The sequence below is a fragment of the Neomonachus schauinslandi genome, chromosome 2, assembly GCF_002201575.2.
Source record: "Neomonachus schauinslandi chromosome 2, ASM220157v2, whole genome shotgun sequence".
Taxonomy (NCBI): Eukaryota; Metazoa; Chordata; class Mammalia; order Carnivora; family Phocidae; genus Neomonachus; species Neomonachus schauinslandi.
In genome coordinates, this window is record NC_058404.1 from 72,536,873 (window position 1) to 72,557,722 (window position 20,850).

At 33.6% G+C, this 20,850-nt stretch overlaps 1 protein-coding gene across 2 annotated transcripts in view; it reads right to left on the reverse strand.

Annotated features, from left to right (window-relative positions):
- RBM46 (RNA binding motif protein 46) overlaps window positions 1–20,075 on the reverse strand; it is a 36,104-nt gene extending 16,029 nt beyond the window's left edge. The window contains exons 1-3 of one of the 2 annotated variants that reach the window (XM_021698930.2): window positions 19,919–20,075; window positions 16,131–16,598; window positions 14,622–15,404 (exon numbers count right to left, since the gene is read on the reverse strand). In XM_021698930.2, the coding sequence (XP_021554605.1) occupies window positions 14,622–15,404; window positions 16,131–16,598; window positions 19,919–20,069 (1,402 nt within the window). In that variant the 5' untranslated portion in view covers window positions 20,070–20,075. The remainder of the gene's footprint in view (window positions 1–14,621; window positions 15,405–16,130; window positions 16,599–19,918) is intronic. The other variant, XM_044912593.1, reaches the window with a different exon arrangement.
- Window positions 20,076–20,850: the final 775 nt, after the last annotated feature.

Here is a 20,850-nt window from a genome sequence, read left to right on the forward strand (position 1 = left end):
CATGGACCAATCTTTATTCATAAGCATAATGTTAAAAGAAGCCAGACAAAAGTATATAAAATGCTGTATAAATTTCAAAAACACAGAAGTCAGAAGGATGGTTTGGGAAGAAAGAAGGTAATATGTGCATCAGGGTACAAACGAAGAAGCTTTTTGGAGTGTTGATATTTTATGTCTTCAGCTGGTAGTTAAACAGATGCGGTCCCTCTGTAGTAATTCACAAAGCTTACAGTCATGATTTCTGTATGTAATGTAATAACTTACTAAGTTAAAAAAAAAAGTGGGGAATTACAATAGCTACCATAGTGATATACATAAATAAGAAACTGATCATTTATAATTATGATTAAAAAATAAAACTATTCATAACATAGTTACCAAAATAAAATAAAAATGATTCAGAGTAATTTAAAAACTATAATGGTGATTTTCAGTAAAGATGCTAACTGAAATTACTGTTAAATATGGAACCAGTCGTCCTTCCATAAGGCCTTCACATACTATGACCTGGAGTTTTACAATTAATTTTTTGTTAATCTTTAGTTAAGTTTAAGATGATAAAATGCTGGCATTTAAATTATCAGTCTGGAACAATTACATTTCTGTTAATGTACAGAAGAGATGATGATAATCCTCAAAGGAAAAGTAAAAACCATCAGCAGAATCTCAAGTAAATGTCAAACACAAGGTTACTACTGGTGCTTTGTCATTTGTTAGCGTCATTCCTTTTAAAAAGTATAGACTGGGGCGCCTGGGTGGCTCAGTTGGTTAAGCGACTGCCTTCGGCTCAGGTCATGATCCTGGAGTCCCTGGATCGAGTCCCGCATCGGGCTCCCTGCTCGGCGGGGAGCCTGCTTCTCCCTCTGACCCTCCCCCCTCTCATGTGCTCTCTGTCTCTCTCATTCTCTCTGTCTCAAATAAATAAATAAAATCTTTAAAAAAAAAAAAAAAGTATAGACTGTTAATAAATTTAGTCTAAGAAATTATTTCAAACGAATTTTTTTTTTTTTTTTAGTTCCAGGTATACAACATAATGATTATTCAGTAAGGGATTATTCAGTAATCCAGACACAAGGGAAAAGCTAGAGAAAAGAAAAGGCCTGTCAAAAAGTCAAGAATAAGAATAGGATACATTAAACTTCAAAGATCAGAAACAGGATCTTGTTTTCTATAAAACTACAATCATTAGATACAGTATTTTTAGTCTTCTGTTATGTAGGAATAAAAGCCAAAAAAAAAAGGTAAACTAGGTAAAATTCTTACTAATTAGGGTATTTATTTTCATTATATCCACTAAGACCTAACATTGTAGATATGAATTGTTCTATAAACAACACTAAATCAAAAACTAATGATGTAATGTATGGTGCCTAACATAATAAAATAAAATTAAAAAAAAATTTTTAAAAGTCACTTAAAAATAATTGTATAAGCATACTGTGTATCTTTGAAGATTTCACTGGTTTTCAGTTTGAAGAAGAATTCCATATAAATTTTTAAGTAACTGGTACAAAAAATGAAGAACTGTGTTTCAGACTTTCAGGTATGGCATACTGCTCTTTCTTCTTTTCAAAACAGAAAATAACTGAATGCACAGGATTCCAGTATATTCCAACTTCTATATTAGCAACCTGAATTTTCAGGGTTTTTCCTGCCTTTAGAAAACTAAACTGAAAGAACTCCATCTTCTTAGTCTATACCTGTTTAGAAGGATGAAGAAGAAATGCAAGCTAGTATAATAAGTTTAGAAATAACATACAATAAATAAGCTATTGCCAATTATTTTCCATTTGTGAAGTCTTAACAAATGTTATAGATGGCACTAAATGTAACTATGGCTTATGTAATAAACTTAAGAAGTTATCATAATGGTTAATAAAATTATAAAACTGTATGTAATATGATCTATTATATTCCATACTACTATAATCAAAATCTCCTATTCTTCCACTATCCAAATTTCATTTATAAATACATATATATAACATATACATCTTTAATATAAAATAATCCATGACTCAAGTCTATATTTCAAGGATTTCACTATTTTGAAATACTCATTTCATCAGCATTTTAATAACTATATACTTGTAATTTCTACTTAATTGAACTATAATTATATATCATCCTGTTAACCACCATTCATAATGTAATTGTTCTGTGTTTATAGCTACCAACTCCATATCTCAGATATTTCTTTTCCAATATCACTTTTTTCACTTCCTGCTCAAAGCATAGTCTTTATCTTTCCTAAGAATCTTTATCTTTTAATCTTAGAGCATGTTGATAATTTTCAATTATTTGAAAAGCACTATATGCTAAATATTAAAGGAGACAGTACTAAACTATATAAACGCCGTAAATAATAATAATTAAAAAAAAAACACGTACAAAGTCCCTTGGCTTTACAATCCTGAGGGATCAAAAATTTTATAATAGTAAATAAACAGTAATCTAAAAATTACTATATTGTTGAGTAATATTATAAAGAACAAGTCATCCTCAGCAGTTACTATGTCTAAGAAAAGCTTAATATAAGAGGTTAAGTAAATGAAAGTAAGTAGAAGAATATTCCAAGCAGAGTGACCAACACTAAGAAAAGCCCGGAAGTGCCAATGAACATGATAAATTCAGATGATCAAAACAAGAGGTATTTGTCTATGGTTAGGTAAGATGGGGAAAACCAGGAGAACATTCTGAACAAGAGAATGTGGATTTCAGAGGACCTGATCATACCACAATAGCAAGCCACTGCTGGTTCCTGAACAAGGAAATAACAATGAAAAAACACAGATACAACTGGAGTGAAAATTTATATGGTTGAATTATGTGTTTGAGATGTTTTGAGTATAATCAGAGAGCAAATGAGAGTACCAAACAACAAGAGACCATGAAATAGATATAAACAAACTCTGCCTATTTGAAATTCTGTCTAGCATCTGATAGAGGTTAAAACATCATCTGCCCCTTGACACACATGCTACTGGTTGTCAGTGTTCATCCTAAACTTAAAAATCCCAAAGTCACCTTGTAAACAAAATATGTTCACAAGATCTCTGTAATTTAGAATGATTCATTTAGGTTTGAGACAGATGTCCTAGGTCCACACTACACTGAAGTGGTCTGATATATGGGCTTGTAGGACTGGTAAAGATAAACTGTCTCTGAAAAGGATGTAAAGCATGGAACAAAGACCCATCTCCTTCTATTTTAATTTTTAGAAGAATAACTGGCCAATAATATCCTACAAGTTCACAGTTTGTTATCAAATGTTTAACATTAGACTCAGGTCAGTTTTTCACTTGAATCACGTGATATTACAAAGACCAGCAGCTAAGAGCATACGGCCTCTTAGCTAACTGGGGGATCCTGGACAAACTATTTGATTTCCTAAAGGCTCAGTTTCTTCATTTGTTACCAAAAAAAAGTGTAGACATTAAAGTAATATTTACCTCAAGGAAGTGTCAGAATAATGTATTATATAAAGGCATTTAGCATAGTACCTATATAAGTGTTCAAAGAATCTTAACTATTATTACTAATAATATTCATTATTATAAATGATTAGAAACTGTTTTCTTAGATTTGTTTTCTGAGTAAATGTTATTTTTCAATACTTATATGGTACATTTTTATATACAAAAGGCACTATTGTGGGCCTTTTAACATTTTAACTCATTTAATATATACCATTACCCTACGAGATAAATACTGTTAACATTCCCATTTTACAGATGAGGAAACTAAAGAACAAAGAGGTTAAAATAACTTTTCCAAATAAGTAATGAAGCTGGGATATGAACTCAGGAAATCTGGCTCTAAATGCCATACCCTTTTAGTCTAGGAAGTCTATATGCTATACTAAATTTAAAGTACTGAATTTCATTTTGCTGAAATTCTTTCTAAATGTAATGTACTATTTCCTGACCCTGACCCTCTCATCTCAGATTAGGTCAGGTCATCCAGTTACATATTCTCAGACACCCTGTACCTCTTCAGAGTATTTATCAGAACTGTAACTGAGTATCTTCCTCATAGAAGGTAAACCCTATGAAGGCAGCAACTGAATCTGATTCACTAGAGATCCTCAGGACTTTATAGACAAAGTACAGTGTTCAGTAAGTATTTATTGAATGAACACACATATTAACAAGGATTAACAATCAATCAGCTGCCAGTTAATAAACCAAAAAGGAGAACAGAAAGCCTAAAGGAGTGAATAATAAACAAAAGGGTTATTCATATGAGAATAAAAATGCCAAAACCAAACTTTCTTATGTTAAAGTTTCGAAAAGCACATTTTTCAGAGGGCTTCAAAACTGCAAGGCTAATCTACTCTAAGTGATGTTATGGAAGATAATTCGGAGTTATAATAGTATAGTAAATAAAGGAAATAGTCTTTCCTTTCCCCATACATTTCTTTAACAGTATAAACAGATTTAAAACAAAGGTTATTTTTTTTTTCTTAAACTGAGTGCAACAGAGCTTTTAGTACTTTAAACACTTACATGGTTCTGGGTTGTATTAAATCATAATATGCCCCCCCCCGAAATTTTCCTCTATTAGACCTAATTCTAACCCCTGGACTTCATATTAAAGTCTTTTTCCTATGTGCCAGCTCTTCAAACACTTGAAGGCAGCAATCATATTTTCCCTGTAAATATTAGTATTTATGGACTAAAAAGCCCCAAATTGTTCAGTTGTTCACTGTCCTACTTCGCATTAGAGTTTCCAAGTCCTCCCTAGTTGTCAAGAATTAAACAAACCCTAGTGCCCAAAAGAAAACAAAACAGTTCACATATAGTCTGAGCAGGATAAAAATATTTGGTCTGGAAACAACACAACTTTCCTATATTACTCTTAATTATATGAATTTGAGAATCTCTAGAGTACAACTCACTCTAATTTTGATAAAATAATTCAAGTTCTTAACTCTTGGCTGGTTGGCTAACTTTCATTTTTTGCCAGCTTATTTACTTAATTGTAAAAGTATGTTATACAAAGAGAAAAATATATAAAATATAAATGTACAGTTACATTATTTACAAAATAAAAATATGTACTCACCCCCCAGGCTTAGAAACAGAAAATTATCAATAACTTAGAAGTCTCTCTTGCATCCTTTCCAATTTCTCCTTCTAACCCTTAAAGTAATCATGATCCTAATTTTTAAGTGTTAATCATTCCCTTGCTTTTCTCTATGGTTTTGCCACATATTAATATACCCCTAAACAATAAATTGTTTAGTTTTGCTAGGCTTTATTTTCCTACTCATAATTTCCCATTGCTTCAATTCTTTCAATTTAAAATTTGAATCTTGGGGTGTTCTGGATGGCTCAGTCGGTTTAGCATCTGACTCTTGATTTTGGCTCAGGTCAGGATCTCAGGATCTCAGGGTCATGGGATCAAGCCCCAAATCAGGCTCCCTGCTCACCGGGGAGTCTGCTTGAGATTCAGTCTTCTCCAACTCTGCCCCTCCCTAGCTCGTGTGTGCTCTCTCTCTAAAATAAATAAATAAATCTTTAAAATTTGAATCCTTTCGTATTTTACACATTTTTAATAATCCACTTCACATCTTTCATAAAATGAAGGATTAAAGTGAATAACCTGCCCATTACCAGCAAAAAAAAAAAAAAAAGAGATAAGACAGAGGGACGATGAATATTCTACTTAAGTCTGTGCACTCCACCAGCATGAGAAAATGCCATCCTCCCCAACAGGAAACTGAGCTGAGGAGAAGTTTTCAACTTTTCCTAAGTTGGGTTTTATAACAGGGCTTTAGAATGTATGTAAAGTCCCTGAATTGATGAACCATACATGTAAACAGCATCCTGGGATAAATAAATATAATTAAATAAATAAGCCAATTATACTTGGATTATTAAGTTTTGGTTTATTCATACCTCATATCTAAACATAAATATTTGGGAGTTGACTATAGAATTTTTGTCATAGAAACGAAAATGAAATTTTTCTTGTCATTGAAGGAAATGAAAATAAAAATTACCTGAAAATTAATTTAAAATCTTAAGGCAATGGAATCATCCCCTTAGTTACCAATTCAAATGAAAGAGTGCCTGACATCACCAACCTACTTTCTGAAGCCTTAGAGGACTGATGAAAAAGCTTGTCCATCTCCCTCCCCAAGTCATGTTCACTAATGTAGCAACTCCTTCTTGTTTGCACATGAACTACAATAAATGCAAATAAATAAATAAGTAAAAATAAAGTACAAAGGTTTTTAAAAGCCAACAGAAGTGAAGTTTTTTAAAAAACACTGGTACATAAATAAAAGTAGATGATTGCAAAAAGAACAGAAAAAGCACAGGTATCCTAGCTGCACTGCAATACAAGAAGCTAAAAAATCTTGTCTACTACTAAGTAAATCATAGGACAAAAATTTAAGAAATGAAAAAGGAAAAACAATTATGACTATTTCATATTTGTAAATCCCCCTCAGAAGCTAGGAGAGTGCTTTCATGGGGCAAGTAATCCTATTTTTGCTTAGTATCTCCTTTTTCCCTCTAGTTCTTAAGAGAAAAGGAATAAGCTTTCCAATGCTCTAGTATCATCACTATTTCCGTACTTGATAAAGCTAAGTTTCATACCAAGGAATCCCTAAGGGATTCTTAATCACTCAAGGAAACTTGATTTGTGAGAGCTCAAGGAAACATGGAGACATAATACACACAGGTAAGAATCATTTAAATTAATAAACATGTCCCTGCTTGAATTAGTTTTTTACTTTTGGTAAAAATTATTAACTTTAGTTAGTGCAGAATATAACTTTAAACCTTTTTTTCCAAAGATTCATAATGGCTCACTTGGAGTCTTATAAATTCTGTGCCCAAAATAATCTGTAATTTTCATAAATTCGTAACTACTGATTTGGTCATTCTTGAACCAAAAATTAACACAGCAGTGGAAGAAAAAAAAAAAAAGCCATACACATATATGGCACAAAAGCTGCAAACTGATTTGTTTATCCCATAACCTAGCCAGTGACTGAAAAACGTATTATGAAAACAAAGGTAACAAAAAAAAATACTAAGTTAATGGGCCTGCACTGCAGTCTTACAAAAATCTACATACAAAACAGGATTACAAGGGTGCCTGGGTGGCTCAGTCATTAAGCATCTGCCCCTGGCTCAGGTCATGATCCCAGGGTCTTGCAATGGAGCTGCACATTGGGCTCCTGGCTCAGCGGGGAGCCTGCTTTTCCCTCTCCCACTCCCCCTGCTTGTGTTCCCTCTCTTGCTGTGTCTCCCTCTGTCAAATAAATAAATAAAATCTTAAAAAAAAACCTGGATTACAAAAAAAAAGTTAAAAAAGTAAAGTATTTCTAGTAATATCCTTTCTAGGAAACATAATGAAAGAAAATCAAAATGTGCAAGAGAAAAAGTGACAGTCAACATAGATATCTACTGTATAAGGAAGCTGGAGTTGTACATCCTAGTTTACACTTTTTTTTATTTATTCAAGTTTATTCAAATGCAAATCCCTTGAGTTAATCTGCATATAAAAATCAAGCTATGCTGTTTAAACACAAAACAAAAGAGACATTTCAGAGTACACTCACCAAATTATCAGGCAATACAACAGACTGTTTTCTAATGATTGCATTCCTACTTACTTTTTAACCTAAAGTTATAGATACAATTATAGTAGAATTCATTATCAGTGTGGTATACAGATGATATTTACCGAATCAAAACAATGCAGGAAGGTATATAAACAAATCACTTTCTTAAAATTTGAACTATATTATATATATAAAAACCTACATACAGGTCATTTTTATAGTTCAAATGTCACTTACTATGAGATAATAATGGCTCACATGTAACTAGCATATCTTTAGGCAAATACTACAAATTTAGGGAGCAAGAAAATTAGAGTACTTATTAATATTCTGGTGATTTAAAACTTCTAATTAGATGGGGGGACTAAAGTTTTTTATCTTGTTTTCTTTTGTTTTGAATCCCCGTAAGTAAGAGCACCACTCTTGGAGGTAGTACACTACCATGTCTTACATAGAGGATGTATTACTCTAGAACAGAGGAAATTGCTCTACAGTAGATGATATATCTGAAATTAACTAATAAAAGTAGATACTATATTTAATCTATCCAAATGGCCTGGAAGCAACTGACACTGAATAATTTTAAAGTAGTTAAAAGCACAGATAATTACTTGAATAAAATCATCACAGTAAAACCATCTTTCCAAAACCTTTTGTCTCCATTCACTAGTCCACTCACTAAATTATATTGCTATAGCATAAGTAATTATTGTCTACTAAATTTTAAATAGGAAACAGAAATAGGGGCATGACAGGCAGAAGACTAATGCAGCTTTTCATACAGATTTTGCTAATTCTAACCACCCCCCCCAAAAAAATAAGCCATAAAGGAGAGAAATATCAATATAACATTGAAATTCCTTTCAAAGCCACACTAAAAAAATATATTTAGAGGACATGATGTGGCAAAATTATAAACTGCTGCTGACATCCAAGAATGGAGTATACATGCAAAATTTATTGTGGCATTTGATACAAGAGAGGAAAATTTACAAACCATTATTTTTTAAATATTAAATGACAAGATCAGATATTAAATTTAAAAAAAAAGCAGTAGCTACTGTTAAAACGTGTATTAGAACAAGTATTTTAGGAATGTATTAACCAAAGATACAAAAGAAAAAAGGATCAAACATGATTAAATATATAAAGCAAATGAAATCACAGATCACATTAGCCAGTTAATAACATAACTATGGAATAAATACTGGTCACATGATATGTTTTAATACATATCATTATTTTCCTAGATTCTCTGTTATAAAAGAAAACAAATTTCCAAACTTTTAAGTAATTAAGCTGTTTTATAAAATCTTAGTTTTGATTATATTTAACTGAAAAAATTCAGGGAAGGAAATAACCAAAAAGCAATTACTTGTCTTCATGCAAATAAAATAGGTGACTCTCCTTTTTCTTACCAACTGCTCTGCCGTGAAGTAGACAGATAAAAGCTTTCAATTATATAAAGAAAGGGATATTAAACTGATAATTAATTCTTACAAAAGCAGCTCTTGGTTTTAAACTATTTGAATTCAAATATATGTTTTGGTATATATAAAAATTCAAATATTATTTCTGGTCCTTCATAAAACTTTTTACAGTATTTTAAACAAAACCATAAGTTGGGGGGATAGAGGAATCCTTAAAGCTCACCAAGTAAAAACCCTGATATTTTAGAGGTGAAGGCATGGAGGTGCACAAAGAGTGAATGATTCATTTGCCATCCAAGGTCACGGTTTGTTGGTGGTTGAGGCTACAGGTCCTTATATTTTCACTCAATACTCTGTGTTAATAAGCTGCTTCTCTCACATTCTAACTCCATGATAATTATGGTTCATTAATACAAAAGTAATAATAAGAATTATGAGTAATACCAGATGATGATATTGCAGGAAAAAATAGTATGTTTCAAGAGGAACAAAAATACATTTTCATTAGCACTGGGCCCTCTGGAGGGTCAAAGACACATAGTTGAGTTAATGGAATTTTCATTTCATTATTTGGTCATATGAAAACAAATTAATGTACACATGTTGATGCTATTCCTACTTATTTAACTAGGCGAATTTTAAAGCAAATTCAGCAAATTATTTTTCTTTAAAACATCAATTTGAAATAGTATCATTGAAGTTAGGTCTGTAATTAAAACTGGAAAGAAGAACTTTCTAAAAAGCATTATTTTTCTTTTAATTATTTATAATAAATTTCGTTATGATACAACCATTATATATATTTAGCTTGTCTCCCAAAATTATTTCCTAAATTAAAAAAAAAAAAGTTTCTCTGTTTCAAAGCAATTTGTTAGCAAATTTTTTAAATCAAAATTTTATTTTTGCATTTCTGCCCATCAATCTGGAAATAATGATAGCTCGTAAGAAAAAAAAGCACCAATTATTTTTCAGATTAAAACTTCTCAGAAGTTTTACTTTCATCCTATTGTGTCTTCTATTTTATAACTTTCAACCAAATTACAAGTGGTAGCAAAAATCAAAACCTAATTTTAATGATATTAAAGGGATAGCAAAGATAATGGCTATCATGCTTAGAATATATATCTAAATATTTTACCACTCTATGACCAGAAAATATTAAAAATTCTAATGAGTATGTCATTACAAAGTCAAATATGAGAAGCAATATGCAAGTCAGCCACAAAATGAATACTTTTCAAGTACAGGAGATAGTAGAAAGATGACACATAAAATAGTCCACACAAGTTAGGATGGATTCATCCAGAAAAAAATCCCTTGCTCAGAAGAAAAGCAACTAAAGCCAACACAGTTGTACTAAAAAAAACTTGCAAAGTTTTAAAAAGCAAAACTGATGAAATTTCAATTAACTAATGTCCACATCTTTTCAATTTCTAATCCTTAAAATCCAGCTGAAATCACCTAAGCAAACACTATACACAACTGTTTGCCATTAACCCCCCAACATGCTATTTTTCTAGCAGGTATTTGCTCATATTGTGCCCCTCTGCCCATAAACTCTCCTCAAGATTTACAACTCAAATCAGGTGGGAGGTGTGCCCTTTCTTTGTACCCTCAAAACTTCTGCAGAGTTTGTCTCTGCCTTCTTCAATAGATGATGACTCCTTAAGACCAAAAACAAAGTTTCATTTATATTTAACCCCTGAAGGCTACAAAAGTATACTCAGCACGTGAGAGGCATTCAAGAAAATTTGTTCTTTAACAAACTTCATCAGTCATAGCCAAAACAATAGTATACAAGTCAGATGAAATTAAATCAATGGCACAAGCTGGTCTGTAATAGAGGTTCTTTACTCCTGGTTGAAAGCTTTGTGTGGTTCATACAAGTAACAAACTGCCACTTGTGTCAGTATTACACAAACACAGAAGTAAGAAGAGAAATGCCTTGCCTTCAATTAGTTACTAATAAATTATATAACAAGGTGAACTGTCAATACACACTTGAGGCTACCTCCCTCCTTCCAGTTAGTATTCTCCAGGACTTTCTTTCTTCAAAACTGTAATTCTCCAGGACCTTCCTTTATCTCCTTGATTTTGCTTATCCCACTCCTACGTGGTGAAGAATCCTCCAGGGGAAAGCAGTGGCAAAATTGGAAGGCCCATACTCAAAACAGAGGCAAATTTTAGGAAAAGCAAGATTATTCACACTGATAGTCTGATCCATTATTAAACAAATACAAAATTATGAAACAGAAAATACTTAAAGAGATATGATATTGAATTACCCACGATATCTCCATACATCAAATACTTAGCATAGAACCTATCTATCTCTTAGCCCACAAGTATGTATTCTACGTATTAAGCCCACTATGTATCCCACATATTATAGGTGCCTAAATATAAACAGGTGACATTTCTTATCCCGTTGGTTGGGTGATCAGTTTCCAGTGAGGTTAGGGAGATCATTCTCAGACATTATGAAGATGAAGACAGTCTCCAACTTTGAAGTTAAAAAAAAAAAAAAAAGAGGGTTCAATTTTGGCATTAATCCCAGCTTTTAGCTTCTTCTATTAGGGATATTTTGCTTAAAACAGAGTTCACTTTAAATAGGACCAAAAAACCCAAATTTTTTAAAAATTGATTTTAAAGTACTACCCACCAAGAACTTTTGGGGTTCTGCTAAGAGCATTAAATGGTCACTAGAAGTAAACTCACTGATCTCTAGTACTCATTTAGGTACCTATTATAATCCCTTTATAAGAAAACTATTTTCCTCATAACACCAATGATAATCCTTTAACTGAAGTCTAACTTTTTCTCTTTTATTTTACAAACTCAAAAAAGGGGCATGGTAACACCAAAACAACGTGGATATTAAAAATACATTCTTGAAGGACTCTGAAATAAAAAGGTAAATGACTATATTACATGTAATAGTCAAAGATCATCAAGGTAAGACTGGATAATAATGCTCAAAATAGCATCAAACTGAAAGGGTTAACAGAAGAGTATCAAAACAAACTTAAAAAAGAAAAAAATTACTACACCCAAAGAAAACATCTTAAAACCATAGTTAAATTCACTATCTACAGAGGTACATTCCAATCTTTAGAAAACAGAGACAAAAGATGATTTAATATTTAATGAACTCTATTTGAGAGACTCCGGGAACCAATAACAACCTCTCAAGATCTCAGAAAAATCCAATGCTTGCAACATGTAAATATTTAGCAGGATAAGAAGAACACACCACTAAGAATACACCACTACCACAAACTGATCTCAACCCTTAAACCAACGAATAAAATCTTGCAACCTTTAGATCTGCACCTAAAGAGGCATCAACTCTTTAAAGCCCAGAGACTCCAATATTAACAGAAGTAAAAAGCAAACCAGAATACTGCCACAACAATATTCAATCTATATATACCTTAATCTCCCATATAGCAACATGTAACCTCCTGGCTATCTATAGTTCCTGCCCTACTTTAATAACCTCCAAAGGTCAGGCATTTGTTTTCTGATCAAAGATTTCTAGACCCCTGATTTCTGATTCTTCTACTTCCTTAAAATCTATCCCTCCTTCTCCTCGCTGCCTCTACTCAACCTTCACTCACATTTCTAGTCAACTGCAGTAAGGATTTTTATGTTACTTCCTGTAGACAAGGCCTCAAGCCTCGTGTAGTGCATCCAAACAAGCCCTAGTGTTTAATTAAAATTTCTGGCTTATATTTGGATCTTAGGTATTCTCTCTGATGCTAATTAGAAACTGAGAAAATATATGAAACACAAATTGTCCATTGTTTTATTATAAGGAGCTTTTTATATAAGGTTGATAAAATCTGAAATAGATGACTAAAGCAAACTGTGCCCTCTAAGTATTTCATTTATTGAAGCTAATTTCATCCCTAAATAACAAAATCAAGTTGGGAATACTATACCTGAACAGGGGTTCTCTTTGGGAACTATAAGGTCAATACAAATTAACTATGGTCCTAGGACTCAAGTAAAAACCATCTTAATAATGGAATTAAAAGCTGATGAAAAACCTCTGGTTCCATATAACATCTGATCTTCTTTATGGGATAACCAGATGGGCATATCATGTCTAAATAGAAAATCTGACATAAACTAAGACTATATTTTAAGAATCTTGGAAATTTAAGCCAATTTAAATTTGTAAGGAAACTGAGTAGGGATAGAAATATGTTTCAGCATTACTATGTTAGATCAGATACAAGTATCTTGAGAAAATCTTGCTCAGCAGCTAATTACCTGTATTCCACTCCAAAAAAATAATTTGATCCATTTCTTCTAAGAGCCCTAATTTGAATTATTTGCTGTTATTATAATTTTTCTTTAACTTAATTGTCTTTATTTAAAGAAAAAAATGGAAGGCCTCTATTTTGTGCATTAATGAAAATCATACTTAAGAATTTATTAATTTCAATGACTGTAAAATTCCCAAACGTTTCCAACTAATAATCGAAGATACTACCAAAAAGTTTTTTTGAAAGAAACCCTACCTTCAGGCCTAAAATTCTAATGATCAGAATCTCCTAAAAATATGCATACTGTGGGAGTGGTTATGATGGATAAGCACTGTATAAAATACATCTATACAATGTATAAAATTCCCTCTCCCCTTGACAATGGTTTTCCTTTTAGACTGCCTTCTTTTTAACAAATTTGAGAGTATCAATTTTAAATAGACATAAGCTTCAGTAGTATGATTCTGCAACCATATAACAAATCATCAATGTTAAGCTAAGAGTTTGACAATTATAATTAAGAAACAATTATAATCCTTCTTGGGGACTCTTCCTTTTTATTGTTTTTTTCAAGAAACCACTATTCTTCTAATAACTATCATTTGGGGCACAAAATAATCACCAACTGCTATTTACAGCTGCGTTAAAAAACAGAAAAAGTGGTGGTGGGGGGATGCTAACATAATAAAAAACAAAAGAAATATCAGAGTGATATTGCATCTCTTCCTTCATAATGCAAACTCTTTTGTTACCAAAGCCTTTTTAACTATCCCTCAAAGGCATTAGAGAAACTTACTTTTTTAAAAGCATGAAATTAAAGAAGAGAATGGTCATAAACATCTCTTAGTGATGCTTTTTGTCTTTTATGAGTAATAATGACAAATTTCCAGATTGGTGAGCATAAGACTGTGTCTACACATAACCCATCTGGAATACCTCTGATTTTACCAACTCCCTACCGCTGTCCCCCAAAATGATTACTGTGTAGACTTCACCAAAGATGCAGGGACACTCTTACAAATTGGTTTAAGTAACATCCTATAACTTACATAGAAATTATTAAATGAGGATTAGTCATTACAAAAACAATAAATTAATGAAATAAGATCATGTACTCTGTAAGAGTAAATCAAAACCAAATTTTCCCCTAAGTAATGTTTAAAAAGCTAAATATAGGAAGATTATACGAGAGAAAAGTCTCAACAAAATTTACCATGAATTCACAAAATTGAGGTAACATTTATGTTAAATACCACGAAATCAAAGTAATTTTTAATAACTGTATTTCCTAGTTTCATATTCTACAATAATTATTTAAAGTATTTTTAAACTTACCCAAATGAAGTAATGTAAACTGGGCTGCCAGTTCCTTTGCATCTTCTAACGTAGTACAGAGCTTGTCTGGCATAAAGTAACTCTGGGATCCATTTGCAATAGCAGGAATAACAATTTTATATACCAAGAGTACTTTCCCATCTTGACTTGTTGTTGAATATAAATAATATTCTGGGGGTGCCCAATTATTTTTGTTGCAGTAATAATCCAAATGCATTACTGCAGAATTGAAATGATTGGATTTTAAAGAATACATACTAATTGGAGTAAGCTTTGTTCCAGGAAAAAATGGGTAAGTGCATCTTTCAATTTCGGGGGGGCTTGGGCTATGCTGACCATTGAGACGAGCTGGAAGAGTTGGCGGTTTGCCTAGAGTTTTTGGGTGGCTCTCTTCCTTGTTAGCAAACACAATCAGGTTTTCAGAATTAGGGCTAATCTGACCATTAAGATGCTGTCTCCAAGTGTTTTCTTTATTTACTGGTTTTGCCAGTGTTACCTCAATACTTGCTCCATCAATGCATTTTCCATTCATAACAGACATAGCAGCCACTGCATCTTCTCGGTTGAAGAAGTGAACAAAAGCATAATCTCTAAGTTTCTTTACTCGTTCAACTGCACCAGGTTTGAATTTGTTGAATTCTGCTTTAATAGTTTCCTCGGTAGTTGAGATCATTAAATTTCTTACATAGAGAACTTTAACTCTCTGCATGGTTTCCTCATCAACCTCTTTCTCCGGGTCAGCCCAATCTACCTGAATGGTATGGCCCCATAGTTGGAATGTACCTGTAAAAAAATAAATTAACCTGAAGACAATTAAAACAACTAAAAGTCAAAAACTATTAAGTAAAACTTTCTCCAAAGAAGCAAGAACTCAAGTACCTATCAGTGTATTTGGTTAAACACTAGTTTTTCCACATGAAAACTTCCATGAACGTTTTTACTAAGGCAAACCCAGCCAGAACTTACAGTGGAATTCATTTCAAGAATCAACAGAACAAATACATTTCAAAAACAGACTTTTATCAGGATGCCTGGGTGGCTCAGTCAGTTAAGCATCTGCCTTTGGCTCAGGTCATGTTCTCAGGGTCTTGGGATGGAGCCCTGCATCGGTGGGGAGCCTGCTTCTCCTTCTCCCTCTGCCCCTCTCCTTCCCTCACCCCCTGTTCATGCTGTCTCTCTCTCTCTGAAATGGGTTAGAGCTTAAAAAAAAAAAAAGACTTTTATCAAAAGAATCAGGTACTGTCCTTTGGATTTTTATCAAACAACACCACCACAATAAAAGCGTATATAGTCAGTAAATTAGTATATTATTACAGATAATGACTCATTTTATAGGAACAACTTCTTGTCTTTTTAGAACCCTTTATTTTACTTCCTTAGTCAAAAAATCTCTATACCTCTTTAAGGGCATTATATATTTTCAAAATATTGATCTATGAGGTGCTGTCATTTTTCCATATTTACAATAAGGTTAATATGAAAAAATAAACTTTAGAAGGACAAGTTTACCTGGAATTAGTTTTCTCCTAGCCATAGCAGCAGCTCTGTGAGATTCATATTCAACAAATGCAAAACCACGATTTTTGGTCTTATCAGTTGCACTTGGATAAACAATGACATCTACAACTCCTTCTGTAACTTTCTTCATTTCATCCAAAATTTCTTCTTTCTTCTTTTCCTTAGGAATAGCTCCAATAAATAATCTGCAATTATCCAAGCTTACACACACACCAATAAACTTCCCTGGTCGAATCTCATAATTATTAAGAATTCTGATGGCTAATTGGGCCTCTTCTTTTGTAGTGTACATCACAAAAGCATACCCTCGATTTTCACCACTAAATTCCATCATAAGTCGAAATTCATATATCTTTCCAGCTCTTTCAAATACAGGAACTAACTCATCTTCATACATATCACGAGGTATTTTTCCTACAAAAACTTCACAGCCTCTTGGTGGAGGTGGACCTTCCCAACCTGAAAGACAAAAATAAACAAATTCTAGTAAGATATTTATATGCACTATTCAATGACTCATTCATTCCACAAATTTACTGTGCCTTCTATGTGCTGTGCACTGTTCTAGATGTTGACGATACAGCAGTGAACAAAACAGAAGACCCTTCCCTCATAAGGCTTATATTCAATAGAGAAAAGAGACAATGACTGATAAGTGCTATGAAGAAAAAGCAACAGAAGAGTTGGTATTTTTGGTAGTCAGGTAAACCTTCTCTGAGCATATGAGGTTGAAGCGGAGACCTGAAAGAAAAATGAGGGAATAAACCTTCACAATATATCATTAAGAAAGAGCAAGCGTTTTACACGTTAGGACAACATACAGCGCGCAGACCTGTACAGCTAACGCATACCTGAGGCAGAATTAAAGTGGTGGTCAGTGTTGCCATCCCTGTGGCCAGAGGTCAAGATTTTATTTTACGTCTAGTAGAAAGTTAACTGGAGGGTTCTGAGCAAATCAATTACACCGGCTACTAGTAGAAAGGCAGGACATCATATTTATATAGCGGTTTCCATCTGGTTTGCCTCTAGTATAAACACCACTCCTCTCTACTCACTGCTTTCAAAATCCTCCCAAAAACAACCTCCCCTTTAATAGCTAAAGTACTCTTTTCCCCAGTGACCCAATCCTGACTTCTTTATAAACCCAACTAGAAAACCTGAAAGACTCCAACAAAAGTTGCTAGAACTAATACACAAATTCAGCCAAGTCGCAAGATATAAAATCAATGTACAGAAATCTGCTGCATTTCTATACACTGATAATAAAGAAGCAGAAAAAGAAATCAAGGAATTTATCCCATTTACAACTGCACCAAAAACCACAGGATACCTAGGAATAAACCTAACCAAAGAGGTAAAAGATCTATACTCTGAAAACTATAGAATGCTCATGGAAGAAAATGAAGAGGACACAAAGAAATGGAAAAACATTCCATGCTCATGGATTGTTAGAACAAATAATGTTAAAATGTCTATACTACCTGAAGCAAGCTACACATTTAATGTAATCCCTATCAAAATACCACCAGCATTTTTCTTTTTTTAAAAGATTTTATTTATTTATTTGAGAGAGAGAGAGCACGAGACAGGGGAGGGTCAGAGGGAGAAGCAGACTCCCCACTGAGCAGGGAGCCCAACATGGAGTTTCATCCTGGGACTCTGGGATCACGTCCTGAGCCAAAGGCAGACACTTAACCAACTGAACCATTAAGGCATTCCATCCACCAGCATTTTTCACAGAGCTAGAATAAACAATCCTAAAATTTGTATGGAACCAACCACAAAAGACCCCAAATAGCCAAAGCAATCTTGAAAAAGAAAAAGCTGAAGGCATCACAATTCTGGACTTCAAGCTATATTACAAAGCTATAATCATCAAGACAGTATGGTACTGGCACAAAAATATACACATAGATCAATGGAACAGAACAGAAAACCCAGAAATGGACCCACAACTATATGGTCAACTAATCTTTGACAAAGCAGGAAAGAATATCCAATGGAAAAAAAGACAGTCTCTTCAGCAAATGGTATTGGGAAAACTGGACAAGAACATTCAGAAGAATGAAACTGGACCCCTTTCTTTTACCACACACAAAAATAAATTCAAAATGCATGAAAGACCTAAGTGTGAGAAAGGAAAACACCAAAATCCTAGAAGTGAACATGGCAGCAACCTCTTTGACCTCAGCCATAGCAACTTTTTTTTTTAAATATTTTTATTTATTTATTTGGAGAGAGAGAGAGAGCGCGCACATGCAAGCATAAGCAGGGGGAGGGGCAAAGGGAGAGGGAGAATCTCAAGCAGACTCCCCATTGAGTACGGAGCCCAATGTGGGGCTCGATCTCATGACCCTGATCGTGACCTGAGCTGAAATCAAGAGTCAGATGCCTAACCAACTGAGCCACTCAAGTATCCCAGCTGTAGCAACTTCTTACTAGACACATCTCCAGAGGCAAAGAAAACAAAAGCAAAAATGAACTATTGAGATTTCATCAAGATAAAAAGCTTCTGCACAGTGAAGGAAACAATCAACAAAACTAAAAGTCAGCCTACAGAATGGGGAAAGATATTTAAATGACATATCTGATAAAGGGTTAGTATCCAAAATCTATAAAGAACTTATCAAACTCAACACCCCCCAAAAAACAAATAATCCAGTAAAGAAATGGGCAGAAGACATGAATAGACATTTTTCCAAAGAAGACATCCATATGGCCAACAGACATGAAAAGATGCTCAATATCACTAATCAACAGGAAAATACAAATCAAAACTACAATGAGATACCACGTCACACCTGTCAGAATGGCTGAAATTAACAACACAAGAAAGAACAAATGTTGGCAAGGATGCCAAGAAAGGGGAACCCTCTTACACTGTTGGTGGTAATGCAAACTTGTGCAGCCATTCTGGAAAACAGGAAGTTTCTCAAAAAATTAAAAATAGGACTACCATATGACCCAGCAATTGCCCTACTAGGTTATTTACCCAAAGGATACAAAAATACTGATTTGAAGGGGCACATCACCCCAATATCTACAGCAGCATTATCAATGATAGCCGAATTACGGAATGAGCCCAAATGTCTGTCAACTGATGAATGGATAAAGAAGATGTGGTGGTATACATATACATGGAATATTACTCAGCCATCAAAAAGAATGAAATCTTGCCATTTGCCACAACATGGATGGAGTTAGAATGTACTATGCTAAGTGAAATAAGTCAGTCAGAAAAAGACAAATACCATATGATTTCACTCATATGTGGAATTTAAGAAACAAAACAGATGAACATAGGGGAAGGGGAAAAAAAAAAAGAGAGGGAAGCAAACCATAAGAGACTATTAACTATAGAGAATAAACTGAGGGTTGCTGGAAGAGAGGTAGGCTGGGGGACAGGGGGTTTAAAGAGGTGATAGTTATTAGGGAGGGCACTTGTTGCGCTGAGCACTGGATATTATATGTAAGTGATGAATCACTAAATTCTACTCCTGAAACCAACATTACACTATGTTAACTAACTAGAATTTAATAAAAAACTGAAAAAAAAAAAAAACTTCCTTACTATTTCTTAAACAAAGAGCAGAGTTGAAAAAAATGTAAGGGTCAAACATGCATAACACATATAATCTATCTCTTCTCCCTCACAACACTAAAAACGATTGCTAAGGTCTTAAAGCATTTATAAGGAAAGAACTATTGTGTGGGGTATTTGTGGATATACATACATAATGTACATTAAAGAGTCAGTATTTTTTAACATAAATCCATACCTGGAGGAGGACCACCAAATTTCCTTTGCCCATTTTCTTGAACCATGTTGTAACCAGTCTTTTCCATCAAAGCAAGTAATGCTGCTTCATTCTGAGTACCAGTTCTGACTTTACTGCATCCATTTGTTCCATCTACGTTTTCTTCATTCATGGTTGCAGTTCCTGAAACAAAATTCAAAAACAGTGTTTATGACATGAAGCACCTGAGATCTATGAAGGATTTCTTTGCGTTTCAAGAAACCAAAAACAGTTGTGGCTGCTACATTTGGTGACCACTGTGGTCCTGCCCACAAAGTTCTGCTCCACAATGGATGCTGGGAACTTCATTTAATGTCACTGATCAATTAAGTAGTACCTTTAGAAAGCCTTAGCTACAAGAAAGGGAGGCAAAATTTAAAAAGAGAAAAGAAAAACAAAAAAAATATAAAACACAAATAAGTGAAAAGGAGTTAGTGAAGAAAAAAGCAGAAGTAACAAAGATACTGCCATCAATGATTATATGATCACTGCTGATCTACAGAGCACAAGGTTTAAATTATTTTTATCATATAGGCCAACTGGATTTTACTATGCCTTACACTTTTCAGATAAATGTAGCCTAATGCCAATATGGCTCATGTTGCCAGCAATCATTAAGAGCTCCACCAGTTATCAGAAATTGAACAGATGCTTGGAGTAAGTAAACAGAACTTCAAACCAGCCCCTGCTCCCAGAAGAAGCTACTAGAGAAAGTAGGGATCAAAACCACTTCCTCTGAGCAGAAACAGGAACTACTGTGATTTCCAACTAGCAGCAGCTTAAGAAAATTATATCAGGGGCTCATCGGTGGCACAGTGAAGCATCTGACTCTTAGTTTGAGCCCCAGTGGTGATCTCAGGATTGTGATATTGAGCCCCGTGCCTGGCTCCATACTCAGCGCAAAGTCAGCTTGA